This window comes from Eretmochelys imbricata, chromosome 1 (assembly GCF_965152235.1).
Source record: "Eretmochelys imbricata isolate rEreImb1 chromosome 1, rEreImb1.hap1, whole genome shotgun sequence".
Lineage (NCBI taxonomy): Eukaryota > Metazoa > Chordata > Testudines > Cheloniidae > Eretmochelys > Eretmochelys imbricata.
The window spans coordinates 335,771,189-335,786,395 of NC_135572.1; the positions used below are offsets into that span (position 1 = coordinate 335,771,189).

General features: G+C 43.8%; 1 protein-coding gene across 2 annotated transcripts in view; it reads right to left on the reverse strand.

Annotated features, from left to right (window-relative positions):
* FAM185A (family with sequence similarity 185 member A) overlaps positions 1 to 15,207 on the reverse strand; it is a 77,110-nt gene that overhangs the window by 11,475 nt on the left and 50,428 nt on the right. Inside the window, exons 6-7 of one of the 2 annotated variants that reach the window (XM_077835951.1) lie at positions 3,262 to 3,357; positions 769 to 903 (exon numbers count right to left, since the gene is read on the reverse strand). The exons of the other annotated variant lie outside the window; for it this stretch is intronic. Coding sequence (XP_077692077.1) covers positions 769 to 903; positions 3,262 to 3,357 — 231 coding nt within the window. The remainder of the gene's footprint in view (positions 1 to 768; positions 904 to 3,261; positions 3,358 to 15,207) is intronic. 2 annotated transcript variants of the gene reach the window in all.

Genomic DNA, 15,207 nt, shown 5'->3' on the forward strand with positions numbered 1-15,207 from the left:
GTCTTTGTCCCCTCTGCTCCTATCAACTCCCTCATCCCAGCTCCAGCCCCTCCCCACATAGTCCTATCCACCCTCCCGTATGCATCCCTGCTCCCTGGCTCCTGACACTGTCCCTTTCTGTTCCTATCCACTATCCCCTAGCTCCTGCCCACCCTGGTTCCTGTTTCCCTTTGGCTCCTGCAACATCCTTTCGCCCCCTCTCCCCCCATTTTTCACCCCTCTGAATTCCAGTGTGCCTGCTACATCCTTACCTTTCTTACTGGCTGGGCCCCAACAGAGGGAGCATCACATATAAAATATATAAATGTATTTTTCGAAAATACGCTGCATTCCCCTTTTACCCTGGTTATCAGAGGCACTCAGAACACATTTGTAAAGATTCTTGTGTTATATTTTAATACATATTTGCTCGTCACCTATTTAATTATACTCAGCTGTCTAAAAACCAACAACATACTCTCTCTCTCTCTAAAAATCAGTGGGCCAAATTCTTGCCCAGTGTAGCTCCACAAAAGTCAATGAAGTTACGTTGGGGATGAATTTGGCCCTACAACTCTAACTACTGAATCAGCTGATTGGCATTCACATGTCATTTACGAAGGCATGAAATAAAAAAGGCATCTAATAACAGATGTGGAGGCCATTGGCATAAGCAAACATTTGAAGTTGAAACAGATGGAACAGGAAGAAGCCAAGAACAATAAAACCATAATCAAACATATCTACATTTTATTTAGGCCAGATAAATTTATTAAAAGCAAGTCTTACCAGTAATAGTTATGTGACCCTCTTTAGGAGCACACTGGGTTTCCTGTAACTGGATCTCTGAGCTCACATCAACCTTGCTTCCAGATAACTGTAAATAAGCTTTAAGAGAGGCAGGTACCTTGACTGTAATAGAGCCTGTTATAAATTAAAATGAAAGACATGAATGTTACTATCCAAGACAAAGCATGCAAACAGAGAGAGGGCCTCTGCTATTCTACTCTTTTCTGAGCTTAGATGGGAGAGAGAGTCCTATTTTTGCTCAAGAATCTTCAGAGATGCTGGTTTCTTTTCTTGCCTCCAGGAGGATAAAGAGCACTCCTGTGGACACACGGACTCTCATTTACTGCAACCAGAAGACTGTGCAGCAGTATACACCATCAATACAAACAGCTGTTTTCTGAGATATGTTCCCCTTACAGCATAGAGCTAGCACTTCACATCCATTGAGAAGATGTGGCCCCACAGTTGATTCTAGCTTGGGGTATAAATTGCTGTCTACTCCACAGCTATTGTGAATTACGTTTTACAGATGATCTGTTAGCAAAATCACAACAGCTTCAGTAATCTGCACTACCACAACCTTGAGATTAAAAACTGGAAGTCTGGCCTCTACTGGAACAGCAATCCTGAAGTACTTTCCCTAAATATGGGCCTCCTGTTGGGTTGCAGCTAATAGCTGAGCCATCCAGTTACCAGTCTTAGACATATTTGAACTAGTTAGATCAAGGATCTTCAGTACCTATGCTCTGTGCATGATGGCAAAAAACAAAAAAACTCACACACATTTTCTGAATAAAGGTTTTTTATTTTCAGCCTGATTCCTGCTTTTGCTTAGCAAAATTTTTCATTTTTATATAGCTACATATATACTGTAGGTCCAACTCAGAACATAACTAGTACTTTACTACACTATTTATATATCAGTCCTCCAAAGTAATATCTATGATGCTACCTGTACAAGAAAACGCAAACAATAGACATATAGGGCCTGATACTATCCCTACTCCACACAGCACAAGACAGTCAGAAAGCTACCCTAATAAGGCTGCTGGGGATTCCCCTGGTGCATGGGAATCCCGGGGTGGTATATCCTCAGCTCTATGTCTTTGGTTCCTCACCCTCCCTAGAGGACCACAACTAACAGCATAATTCAGGCTGCCATAAATTATGATGGGCACAGAAGAACCAGCCAGATCAGGGGAATGGAAAGATGGCTCACAGACACTTTTTCTCCATCGTCATGTCCTGGCTGGTCAGATTCAATGATCTAGCCCATAAAACCTGACAAACACTCAGTTATTTTGACATTACAGGCCAGGTTCTGCTCCACTGATGTCAACAGTTATTCTGGATTTACATTGGTGTAACTGAGAGCAGAATTTGTCCTGTTTTATCTTTGTCTTCACTGGTACAGATGTCAGAGTATGTTTTGAACATCAGTTTAATATTTTTTTTCTTTATAACACTTATGAAACACATTTCCCTCTCTTGATGGTTAAACATTAATGTGAGTTATTGGAAGTAATTCCACACCTGGTTAGACAGTAATGTAAAGATAGTTCTTCCCACTACAGGAGATGGAGTGGCTAGTGCAAGACAATAAAAGATAGCACACAGGAATTAATTCAGTACCTTTCTTTCCTCTCTTGCTGAACACTGCATTCCTACAGGACCTACTCCCCATTTCAGGGATAACAGGGGAGGTTTATCCAAAGACAAATGACCACATAGAAACACTGGGAGAGTGCAAAGGCATAACAGAAATGAGAATGAAGAGTACTGTATAATGGCTTTTGCAAATGCATTACTCAATATTGTAACACAAAACACCTGCAAGGCATGAATGTTTTTACTATAACAGGACCTTTAGGTCTGTGCTCTTTCAAATGGCAAAGGGGTGAATCCAGCTTTTGAAGGATGATGTTTTAACAACTAAAGCTGTGATAAGTAAATAAGTAGATAGCAGAAGTTAGGGGAGTAATTAGCTCATTTAACAACATGTCCATGTGCTGGGGCATGTGTCATCTCTCTGGCTCTGCCTTCCCTTGTGTTGCTGCTTTGCCATTTTAATTGCAGGGTCTCCACACACAGTAATTCTTTTCATGGGAAATGGGCATGGAGAAATGAAATACAAGCCTCATCAGTTCCACACGCCTGCCAACAGCATGGAGTAAACTGCATTGATGAGGCAAAGGGGGATTACAATCCTAGTCAGTTCTGCAGGATTCTACTGGTTTGGTGCGGAAGATCACTGGAAGAAAGGTGGAAAGTGTAAGATTCTTACTGAAATGAAAGCCCCAGATGATCTTGTGGGGTCTATTTTAAATACCATTGTCATCTGCAGTGCCTACTGTGCTAAGAGCCAATATACATTTTCTAATGATGAATTAGGTAAGAATAACTATTTTACTGTAATTATTTAAATATAAGAGAGTGGGTAGTTTTACCATCTCTTATATCAAAGGATGCCATAAAATGTTGCAATTTGCTAACCTTTCTGGCTTTTCAGATCCACTTTTCTCACTTGACTAACATAAACATCTATTGCCCCCTGATGTGTAGAAGCTTTTAGACATCCATCCGAGGAATCTGAAAAATGAGAGAATAAAAGGATTAAGTCTGAACGACATTTGCTCTAGGATTTTTGAAGTAATTTTCAAAATATTAAACTCTGAGCTGGATTCAGCCACTGGGATAATGAATTGGTATTTTCTGTGATATAGCTTTCCCTCATCTAGCTCGGACCAGACTCCTGTCCTATGTGCAGTGTCAGAGTACACAGGCTTTATGCAGGAAACCTTTCTCTTTGATTGAGCTCAGAGCTGCCACCTTATTTCTGGGGTTGTGGAAGCGGCCATGGCCTACTCCATCTTCCTGAGGTGGAAGTTTTACCATTCTGCATCATTGCCCTTAACATCACTGCTTCGCTGGCCCAATCATAACATCTCTAGCTCACTATAGAGGGGGAACTTCATCCCTGTGCAGACAGCCAGCACAAGGCCTAAGCACCACTTAAGCCTTCAAATGAGGCCTGCACTGAACCTCTCTGTGGGGTACATTTCACTCAGAGAAAGCCACTATACATATAAGGTTGCCAGGTGTCCAGTTTTCGACCAGAATGCCCAGTCAAAAAGGGACTCTGGTGGCTCCGGTTGGCACCGCCGACTGGGCCGTTAGAAGTCCGGTCAGCGGCGCAGTGGGGGGCCAGGGCTAAGGCAGGCTCCCTACCTGCCCCAGCTCCACATGGCTCTGATAAGCAGATGCCAGGTCTCTGCGACCCTTTGGCGCTGGGGTGGCCAGGGACTGGGAGGCTCCATGAGCTGCCCCCACCCCAATGCCGGTTCCGCAGCTCACATTGGCCAGGAACCACAACCAATGGGAGCTGTGGGGGGCAGCATCTGCCAGCACGGAGAAAGCACACAGAGCCTCCCTGGCTGTCCATGCGCCTAGAGGCCGCAGGGATCTGGCGGCCGCTTTCTCAGAGTGGCGGTAAGCACCGCTGGGACCCTCTCTCGCCCCTCCCCCACACTCCAACCCCCTGCCCCAGCCCAGTGTCCCCTCCTGCACCCCAAACTCCTCATCCCCAGCCACATCCCAGAGCCCACACACCCAGCCGGAGCCCTCGCCTCCCTGCACTCCAACCCTCTGCACCAGCCCAGAGTACCCTACTGCCCCAAACCTCCATCCCTGGCCCCATCCCAGAGCCCTCACCCCCCCGCACACCAACCCCCTGGCCCAGCCCGAAGCCCCCTCCTGCACCTCAAACCCCTCATTCCCAGCCGGACCCTTACACCCCCCCCCACCCACTCCAACCCCCTGCCTCAGCCCGGAGTCCTCTTCCACACCCCAAACCCCCACCCCAGAGCCCACACACCCAGCCGGAGCCCTCGCCTCCCTGCACTCCAACCCTCTGCACCAGCCCAGAGTACCCTCCTGCCGCAAACCCCCATCCCTGGCCCCACCCCAAAGCCCTCACCCCCTGCACACCAACCCCCTGGCCCAGCCCGAAGCCCCCTCCTGCACCTCAAACCCCTCATCCCCAGCCCCACCCCCAGCCGGACCCTTACACCCCCCCCACATCCACTCCAACCCCCTGCCTCAGCCCGGAGTCCTCTCCCACACCCCAAACCCCTCATCCCTGGCCCCACCCCAGAGCCCACATGCCAAACTCCTCATCCCCAGCCCATACCCCCTCCCACACGCCAACCCCTGACCCAGCCAGGTGCAAGTGAGTGAGGGTAGGGAAGAGCAAGTGACAGAGGGAGGGGGATGGAATGAGTGGGGCGGGGCCTTGGAGAAGGGGCGAGGCATGGGCAGGGCCTCAGTGAAGGGGCGGGGCAGGGGCATTCGGTTTTGTGTGATTAGAAAGTTGGTAACCCTACATACATAGGCAGTATGGAGTTTAGCATAACGACCTCCCATCTCCCATACAGCACAACTGAGATGATTTTACTAATTTTTAGGCATTGTAGAACAGTGTTTCTCAACCTTTTTGGGCTCAGAACCCATTTGTAAATGTTTATGAACTATCATAACCCAGTTAATAGTCTGGGGCTGGAGGCCCTGGGATGGTTTCAGTCAGGTCCTGCCTCTGAGGGGGTTGGGCCCTGCCTGGCACTCACCCCACAGTATCAGCTCCTGCAGCTCCTGTTAGGATGGCTGGGCTTGGCTCTCCACTAGGGTTGCCACCTGGCTGGTATTTGACCGGCATGGCTGGGTTTTTTTAATGGATTTACCAGTTGCCAGAAAGATAATTTAATCTGACAAGTATTATTTTTTATGTGGGTCTAAAGATTTGCATTATTATTACAGTACACTGGGATATCTAATGTTAAAAGTTTCTATGTCCAGCTAAAGATGCTGAAAGTGTTCCCACTTCTGAAGTTTAAGTAAGAAAATGATGTTATTAGTCTTATCTATGTGTGTTCTCTCTCTAAATACTATAAGTGGCTGTTAATGGGGGATTGTGGAGTTGCTTTGGGGTTGGGGTTGTGGCAGGCTTGCCTTGAGGGAAGGAGGTGCCAGGTTTTTTGCATTTCAAAGGTGGTAACCCTACTCTCCACTCTGGGTGTTGCAACCTCCGGGGTTGCAGCACTGCTCAGACTTGGCCTTGCACCCGTGACCTGAACAAATTTGTGTGAGTGGAGTTGTGACCTGGCTCATGGGGTTGCAGGTGCCACTCACTCAAATTTGACCTACCCAGACTCCCATCATACTGTTGGCTGGGCCAATCGTGAGTGGCGCTGGGACCCCAGAGGCTGCACTGCCTGGAACAGGGAGGTGAGCCAAGCAAACCCGTGGGACAGGAGCCACCACATGACCCTTTGAAACAATCTGGCGCCCCAATTTTGGGTACAACCCAATGGGTTGAGAAACATTGTTGTAGAGTATAGAGGGACAGGATATTCTCCCTACATTTGAAGTTTACTTAACTGGAGACAGAATTACTGAATTTTGATATTTATAGAAAACCGACACATACAGATAACTGTCTGATACCTCACTACTGGCTTAGAAAGCAGCATACATATATTTTCCTTCATATATTATCAGTTTTCATCTATGACAACTGAAGACTCTCTAAAGGAATGACTACACAAATACAATGCTTCAAAAAGGGCAAACCAGAGATGGAGACAACACATTCTACAATTGTCTCCATTTCCTGTCATTGTACTTGCAATTCATTCAGGCTTCAGATAAACAAGTTTCAACAATGTTATACTGAAAGTCTGCAGAATTAACTGTTGAACAAACTAAGAGATTTTTCCCCTGTAGATAAAGATTCTAAATCCCAATCTTAATTTAAGAAGTATACAGAAACGCCAGAGATTTGAACAAATCTGAAAAAATATCAAGCAGCATGATCAATGGTAAGTGAACTAAAAATCTTTTGTCCAGACAGTGGTTGGAATGAACAAATCTTTCCACTGTGGATTTCTTTTATCCAAAGGATGTATTGGCAAGGAATGTGAAAGGTTGACAGAAACCATTCCCTTTTTCTGATGTTTTGCATGTGCATAAAAAAGATAATCAGCCAGAAATGTCTAAAACTACATACATGAGTCTGACTGAAGCTAATTAGAGCTGACCTGGCAATTTGACATGGGGAAGATTTCTGGAGAACAACATGCTTGATTAGTAATGGGGAAGAAAAGAAGAATCCAAGCATAATGCTCTAAGCTCTTCTGTTGTCTTTAGCAATAAGCAATTACTGAACTGGTCTGCAAAAAGAAAAGGAGTACTTGTGGCATCTTAGAGACTAACCAATTTATTTGAGCATAAGCTTTCGTGAGCTACAGTACTCCTTTTCTTTTTGTGAATACAGACTAACACGGCTGCTACTCTGAACTGGTCTGCAGTTTTTTGTTTTAACTGGGCTCTCAACCCACAGATGTGACAGACCAACACACCAATTTTAAGAGTAACAACATGGGAAGGGAATGTTTTCTCACAGCTAAAGCTGCTTTCTTAGAGGGGAAAATATTAGGAAGAAAAATAAGTGTGGCCAATCCAGCTGTAGTCAGCTGGGAAACTGACAGCATCTTTTGGCTCATTTAAAACAGCAGTAACAGTAGCCTCCACAGAATTCTGAAAGGGATTTTGCTGGAACTGGACCATGATCAAACAAACAATTGGCTCAGTACAAGTCCATTTTTACCTGCCTGGATGCTTCACGGGAGAGTGACACACTAACCAGACTGCTCAGGAGAACCGCTACTAACAGCCTGTATAGTACAGTAAATCCCAGTCCTCAAATACAGTGTTTCTATGGCCAATTCTTCAGTGAAACGCTCTTGAAAAAAAGCTCTGCTGGGATTCTCCACCATGGGCAGCTGCTTCTTCCTAACATCAGAGCAATTGTAACTGAAATACTTTCCTTGTGGATTGTATTTTCTAAATGGACAACCTACCCAATTCTCAATTACTGAGGGACAATCTCCACTCATTGTTATATTTCGCTTTCCACAACCAAATCTCTTATCATGACAATACCCGAGTATTCAGATTCTAATATCTAAACTGTATTGTTAAATCTATTCACCTATGTTTGCGTTATTGCTGATTATGTACTCCATGTATCATATGACTTTAAAAACAAACTTTGTATTTGTGGATAATCTAAGCACTATACCCAGATGTACAGATACTCTTTTCTCAACCTATGTATTATATAGTTTTTTTAACAATAGCTTTAATAAAAATTTTAAAAGGCTGACAGTTAGAAATTTGCCAGGCTTCCAATTCAAATAGAGACACTCCATTTAAAAAATAATTCTATATTTGAGGCAAAACCCTGTGTGATGCAAGTGCACTCAGCTGTTCCACTCTGCATAAAATACTTAAATATTCAGTGGAGCAGGACTGTAATATGGGTCTCTCAGGTAACTGACCTAACTATTGGGCTATAGATTCTCGCGGTCTCTCTGCTCCAGTGAATACCTCAGTATTTCATACAAAGTGGAACAGCTTCAATAGAAGAGAGAGAGAGATCCACCCCAGAATACCCCATAGTCTGGTGGTTAGGGCACTCACCTGGAGTGGGAGACCTGGGTTCAAGTTGCTGCTCTGAAACAGGCAGAGTAGGGACTATGAATATGGGTCTCCCATGTCCCAGACGAGTGCTCTAACCACTGCTGTACATGGTATAAGGGCAGCCCCACTGTTGCTGTCATCATTGTGGTGTTTCATGCAGGACCCAATACAGTAGGCCAGCTCTAAGGAGGCTTCTGAGAATGCCAGTCAGATCATGGACAATAAGTGGGGGAATACCTAGTTTGAGGAGACCAGCACAAGTTTGAAACTGAGCAGATCAGGGTGTCAGGACTTAGGCAGCTTTGTACATGCCTGCTGACAGAAATTTAGGTACCTAGGAACTTTACTAGCAGAAATGTAGGCACGTGGGAATTTAGGCAACAGGTAAGCATGGGTGTGAGGTAGGGCTGTCAATTAATCGCAGTTAACTCACGCGATTAACTCAAAAAAATTAATCACGATTAATTGCACTGATAAGCAATAGAATACCAATTGAAATTTATTAAATATTTTTGGCTTTTTAATCTACATTTTCAAATATATTGATTTCAATTACAACACAGAATACAAAGTGTACAATGCTCACTTTATATTATTTTTGATTACAAATATTTGCACTGTAAAAGTGATAAAAGAAATAGCATTTTTTCAATTCACCTCATACAAGTACTGTAGTGCAATCTCTATCCTGAAAGTGTAACTTACAAATGTAGATTTTTTTGTTACATACTTGTACTCAAAAACAAAACAATGTAAAACTTTAGAGCCTGCCTGTCCACTGACTCCTACTTCAGCTAATCACTCAGATAAACAAGTTTGGTTACAATTTGCAGGAGATAATGCTGCACGCTTCTTGTTTACAAGGTCACCTGAAAGTAAGAACAGGTGTTCGCATGGCACTGTTGTAGCTGGTGTCACAAGATATTTATGTGTCAGATGCACTAAAGATTCATATGTCCCTTCATGCTTCAACCACCATTCCAGAAGACATGCTGATGACGGGTTCTGCTCGATAATGATCCAAAACAGAGCAGACCGACTCATGTTCATTTTCATAATCTGAGTCAGATGCCACCAGCAGAAGGTTGATTTTCTTTTTGGTGGTTCGGGTTCTGTAGGTTCTGCCCCTGAGTGTTGTTCTTTGAAGACTTCTGAAATCATGCTCCACCAGTAGCCTAGCCAGGGAGGAAGCGGGGGGAGCAGCCGCTCCCCCTCTGAGCACAAGTGGTGCCTTTTTAATTTATAGGTGCCTTTTTAAATTTTTACTCACCTGGCAGCGCTCCAGGTCTTCGGCAGCGGGGGCCTTCGCGCGCTCTGGGTTCTCGGTGGCATTTTGGCGGTGGGGGCCTTCAGTGCCGCCGAGGACCTGGAGCGCCGCCCGGTGAGTACAAGCGGGTGGCACCTTTTTTTATGTCCACTCCCCTGTTCGCTCCACCTAGCTACGCCACTGTGCTCCACACCCCGTCCCTCTCAAGATTTGGGATGGCACTTCAGATTCTTAGACCTTGGGTGGAGTGCTGTAGCTATTTTCAGAAATCTCAGATTGGTACTTTCTTTGTGTTTTGTGAAATCTGCAGTGAAAGGTTCTTAAAACAAACATGTGCTGGGTCATCGTCCGAGACTGCTGTGAACATGAAATATATGGCAGAATGCAGGGAAAACAGAACAGGAGACATACAATTCTCCCCCCAAGGACTTCAGTCACAAATTTAATTAACACATTATTTTTTTTAAAAGCATCATCAGCATGGAAGCATGTCCTCTGGAATGGTGGCCAAAGCATGAAGGGGCATACAAATGTTTAGCATATCTGGTACTTAAATACCTTGCAACACCGGCTACAAAAGTGCCATGTGAATGCCTGTTCTCACTTTCAGGTGACATTGTAAATAAGAAGCAGGCAGCAGTGTCTCCTGTAAATGTAAACAAACTTGTTTGTCTTAGCATTGGCTGAACAAGAAGTAGGACTGAGCGGACTTGTAGGCTCTGAAGTTTTACATTGTTTTATTTTTTAATGCAGTTTTTTTTGGTACATAATTCTACATTTCTAAATTCAACTTTAATGATAAAGAGATTTCACTACAGCACTTGTATTAGGTGAATTGAAAAATACTATTTCTTTTGTTTTTTTACAGTGCAAACATTTGTAATAAAAATAAATATAAAGTGAGCACTGTAGACTTTGTATTCTGTGTTGTAACTGAAATCAATATATTTGAAAATGTAGAAAACGTCCAAAAACATTTAAATAAATTGTATTCTATTATTGTTTAACAGCATGATTAATCATGCAATTAATTTTTTAATCACGCGACTTATCACGCAATTAATTTTTTTAACTGCTTGACAGCCCTAGTTTTAGGATCTAAATTTTGAACTGAGGCACCTAAAGTGGCAGTTAAGTGCCAGAATACCTTTGTGGCTCTTGAGAGACAAGGTGGGTGAGGGAATATATTTTATTGGACCAACGATGTGGATCTAGTGTTTTTTTGACATCTATGATGCTGAAAAGGTACCATACCTCCAACTGAAAGGGTCAGGCCCCAGCCTCCTCTGTGCATGCTTTGATCAGCAGTTGTACTAGTCAATGCACAGTTGTACTGGCCTGCCCCTTTGTACCCTCTGCATGACTTCTACCTCTCCACACTTTCCCATGCACAGTACACCTTTATTGAGTTAGGGCAGGCACTAAATGCTCCTGGGGGTGGACAGAGATTATATCTATTTTGGAAAACACTGAGCACTCTGTCAGATTTAAACAAACAATAATACAACACTACAATCCATGTTTAACCGTGGAATTGGGCTTTTGGAAATGATACTGTAATAATTATTAGACTATATCTTTGATGTTAGGTAATGAATGAGATATAAATGCCTAAATGGTAGATTAGACAGAACATATACAGTACTACGTTAATAGTTAAAAAGTCAACATCTTTCTTTTTGAAAAGGCTGTTGAAGTTGATATTTGTGTTTAAGTCTTCTTTTGTCTTCTATTTCTCTTAAACAAGTTAGAGAAGGAAATATAACAATGGGTTAAAAAACAGAGGCTGGAAAAGCTTGGATAACAAAACGGTCTGAAATTTAAATGAATAATGCTTCAGGAAAAGTATGGTCTTGCAACAGTTAATGAAGCTTGGTGGGACAAAGTACACAACTGAAATGTTAATAGAGAAGATACATCCTATACAGAAAATAGAAAAAAGGAGATGAAATGGGACGGGGTTATTTTATATATAAATACTTACCTAGTTCTAGATGGTGCTAATATGAATGAACTATTGAGGTTAAAAGATAGAGAGAAAGTAGAGGATATTTTACATTCAGAATCTGTTATGAACAGACAACTGAAAGGGAAATAAAGATGAATCATTCTAAAGGAAATGGAACAGATTGCTAGAACAAATGACTGGTATTCTTGAGTAACTCCAATGATCTAGGTATTTACTAGTACAAAAATGCAGTGATGCAAAATGTCCTTGATACGTTCTTTGTTTAATTTTATGGATAATAGTTTTCTAGAAATAAAGGCAATCAGTGGGGAGACCAGCTTGGTTAGAGTTTATACTTCACCAGAAATGAAAATGGAAAGATGGTGTGATAAATAAAGTAGGGAATAGCTCCCTTTGATGGACACCAAGCCAGCCAATTAGCTGTAAAATCCCTCTTGGTAGCTGTTCTTTACTTGCTTTACCTGTAAAGGGTTAAAAAGTCCCCCAGGTATAGAAAAAAAAAAGTGGGCACCTGACCAAAAGAGCCAATGGGAAGGTAGAACTTTTTAAAATTGGGAAATAAACTTTCCCTTTGTCGGTTGTTCTCTGGACTGGAGGGACAGAGCAGCCATGCTATCAGCAGCTTAAGCCAGGTCTGATCATAAATTAGCAGATCATGCCTAGAACTACTTATCTGAACTCTAAATGTGTAAGTAGATCAGAATGTTTAGCTAGACACGATTAGGGTTATTTCTTTTATTTCTTATTGGCTTGTGGACTCCTCTGTGCTAACCCCAGATGCTTTTGTTTGCTAGTAACCTTTAAACTGAACCCCCAAGAAAGCTATTTTGGGTGCTTAATTTTTGTAATTGTTTCTTTTAAGATCTAGCAAAAAGCCTAAATTCCAGATGTAATTTTTCCTTTTTGTTTTTAATAAAATTTACCTTTTTTAAGAACAGGATTGGATTTTTGGTGTCCTAAAAGGTTTGTGTATGTTGTTTGATTAGCTGCTAGCCACAGCTAATTTCCTTTGTTTTCTTTCTCAGCTCTTCCTCGTAGTGGGGATGAAAGGGCTTGAGGGTACCCCACAGGGAGGAATTCCCAAGTGCTCCTTCCTGGGTTCAAAGGTGTTTTTTTTTTTTGCATTTGGGTGGTGGCAGCATCTACCCCTCCAAGGTCAGAGAGAAGCTGTAACCTTGGGAGTTTAATACAAGCCTGGAGTGGCCAGTATTAATTTTTAAAATCCTTGCGGGCCCCACTTCTGCACTCGAAGTGCCAGAGCTGGGATTCAGCCTTGACAGATGGGGATACTAAAGATGGTGAAACCTGGAATCCACTATCAGAGGGGTAGCCGTGTTATTCTGGATCTGTAAAAGCGGCAAAGAGTCCTATGGCACCTTATAGGCTAACAGACATATGGGAACATAAGCTTTCATGGGTGAATAGTGGGTATTCACCCACAAAAGCTTATGCTCCAATACGTCTGTTAGTCTATAAGGTGCCACAGGACTCTTTGCCGCTGGAATCCACTGATCAGGATCAAATTGGAGGAGGAGGAGAAGCCCTGGAGATATTAAGTATCAGTGAGAGAGAATGTCAAACTGAAAGAGTGACTGGGAAAATGAGATATGGTTGACATATGAATCAATTGGTGCAAAGATACTATGTTAATGGGTACACTAGAGATGCCTAAGGTCACGTCTACACTATGTGCGCTATGGAGGCAAAGTTATGGCACTGGAGCTATTCTCCTGTAACCCTGTAATGTTGCCGCAGGCCACAGACATGGAAGAGATTTATCTGCTGCTGTAGGAACTCCACCTCCCCAAGTGACAGAACTAGGTTGATGGAAGAATTCTTCCGTTGATCTAACTGCATATAAACGGGGTTAAGTCGGCACAGCGATGGCGCTCAGGGTTGTGGACTTTCACACTCCAGAGTGCCGTAGCTCTGTCAACGTAAATTTTAAGTACAGACCAGGCCTAAGCCCTGGTCTACACTAGGACTTTAGGTCGAATTTAGCAGCATTAAATCGATGTAAACCTGCACCCGTCCACACAATGAAGCCCTTTATTTTGACTTAAAGGGCTCTTAAAATCGATTTCCTTATTCCACCCCTGACAAGTGGATTAGTGCTTAAATCGGCCTTGCCGGCTCAAATTTGGGGTACTGTGGACACAATTCGACGGTAATGGCCTCCGGGAGCTATCCCAAAGTGCTCCATTGTGACCGCTCTGGACAGCACTCTCAACTCAGATGCACTGGCCAGGTAGACAGGAAAAGAACCGCGAACTTTTGAATCTCATTTCCTGTTTGGCCAGCGTGGCAAGCTGCAGGTGACCATGCAGAGCTCATCAGCAGAGGTGACCATGATGGAGTCCCAGAATCGCAAAAGAGCTCCAGCATGGACCGAACGGGAGGTACGGGATCTGATCGCTGTATGGGGAGAGGAATCCGTGCTATCAGAACTCCGTTCCAGTTTTTGAAATGCCAAAACCTTTGTCAAAATCTCCCAGGGCATGAAGGACAGAGGCCATAACAGGGACCCGAAGCAGTGCCACGTTAAACTGAAGGAGCTGAGGCAAGCCTACCAGAAAACCAGAGAGGCAAATGGCTGCTCCGGGTCAGAGCCCCAAACATGCCGCTTCTATGATGAGCTGCATGCCATTTTAGGGGGTTCAGCCACCACTACCCCAGCCGTGTTGTTTGACTCCTTCAATGGAGATGGAGGCAATACGGAAGCAGGTTTTGGGGACGATGATGATGATGATGAGGTTGTAGATAGCTCACAGCAAGCAAGCGGAGAAACCGGTTTTCCCGACAGCCAGAAACTGTTTCCCACCCTGGACCTGGAGCCAGTACCCCCCGAACCCACCCAAGGCTGCCTCCTGGACCCAGCAGGCGGAGAAGGGACCTCCGGTGAGTGTAACTTTTAAAATACTATACATGGTTTAAAAGCAAGCATGTGAAAGGATTACTTTGCCCTGGCATTCGCGGCTCTCCTGGATGTACTCCCAAAGCCTTTGCAAAAGGTTTCTGGGGAGGGCAGCCTTATTGCGTCCTTCATGGTAGGACACTTTACCACTCCAGGCCAGTAACACGTACTCGGGAATCATTGTACAACAAAGCATTGCAGTGTATGTTTGCTGGCGTTCAAACAACATCCATTCTTTATCTCTCTGTGTTATCCTCAGGAGAGTGAGATATAATTATGGTCACCTGGTTGAAATAGAGTGCTTTTCTTCAGGGGACACTCAGAGGAGCCCATTCCTGCTGGGCTGTTTGCCTGTGGCTAAACAGAAATGTTCCCCGCTGTTAGCCACAGGGAGGGAGGAGGGTTGAGGGGGTAGCCATGCGGTGGAAGGAGGCAAAATGCGACCTTGTAACGAAAGCACATGTGCTATGTATGTAATGTTAACAGCAAGGTTTACCCTGAAAGAGTGTAGCCACTGTTTTATAAAATGTGTCTTTTTAAATACCGCTGTCCCTTTTTTTTTCTCCACCAGCTGCATGTGTTTCAATGATCACAGGATCTTCTTCTTCCCAGAGGCTAGTGAAGCTTAGAAAGAAAAAAAAACGCACTCGAGATGAAATGTTCTCCGAGCTCATGCTGTCCTCCCACACTGACAGAGAACAGACGAAAGTGTGGAGGCAAATAATGTCAGAGTGCAGGAAAGCACAAAATGAC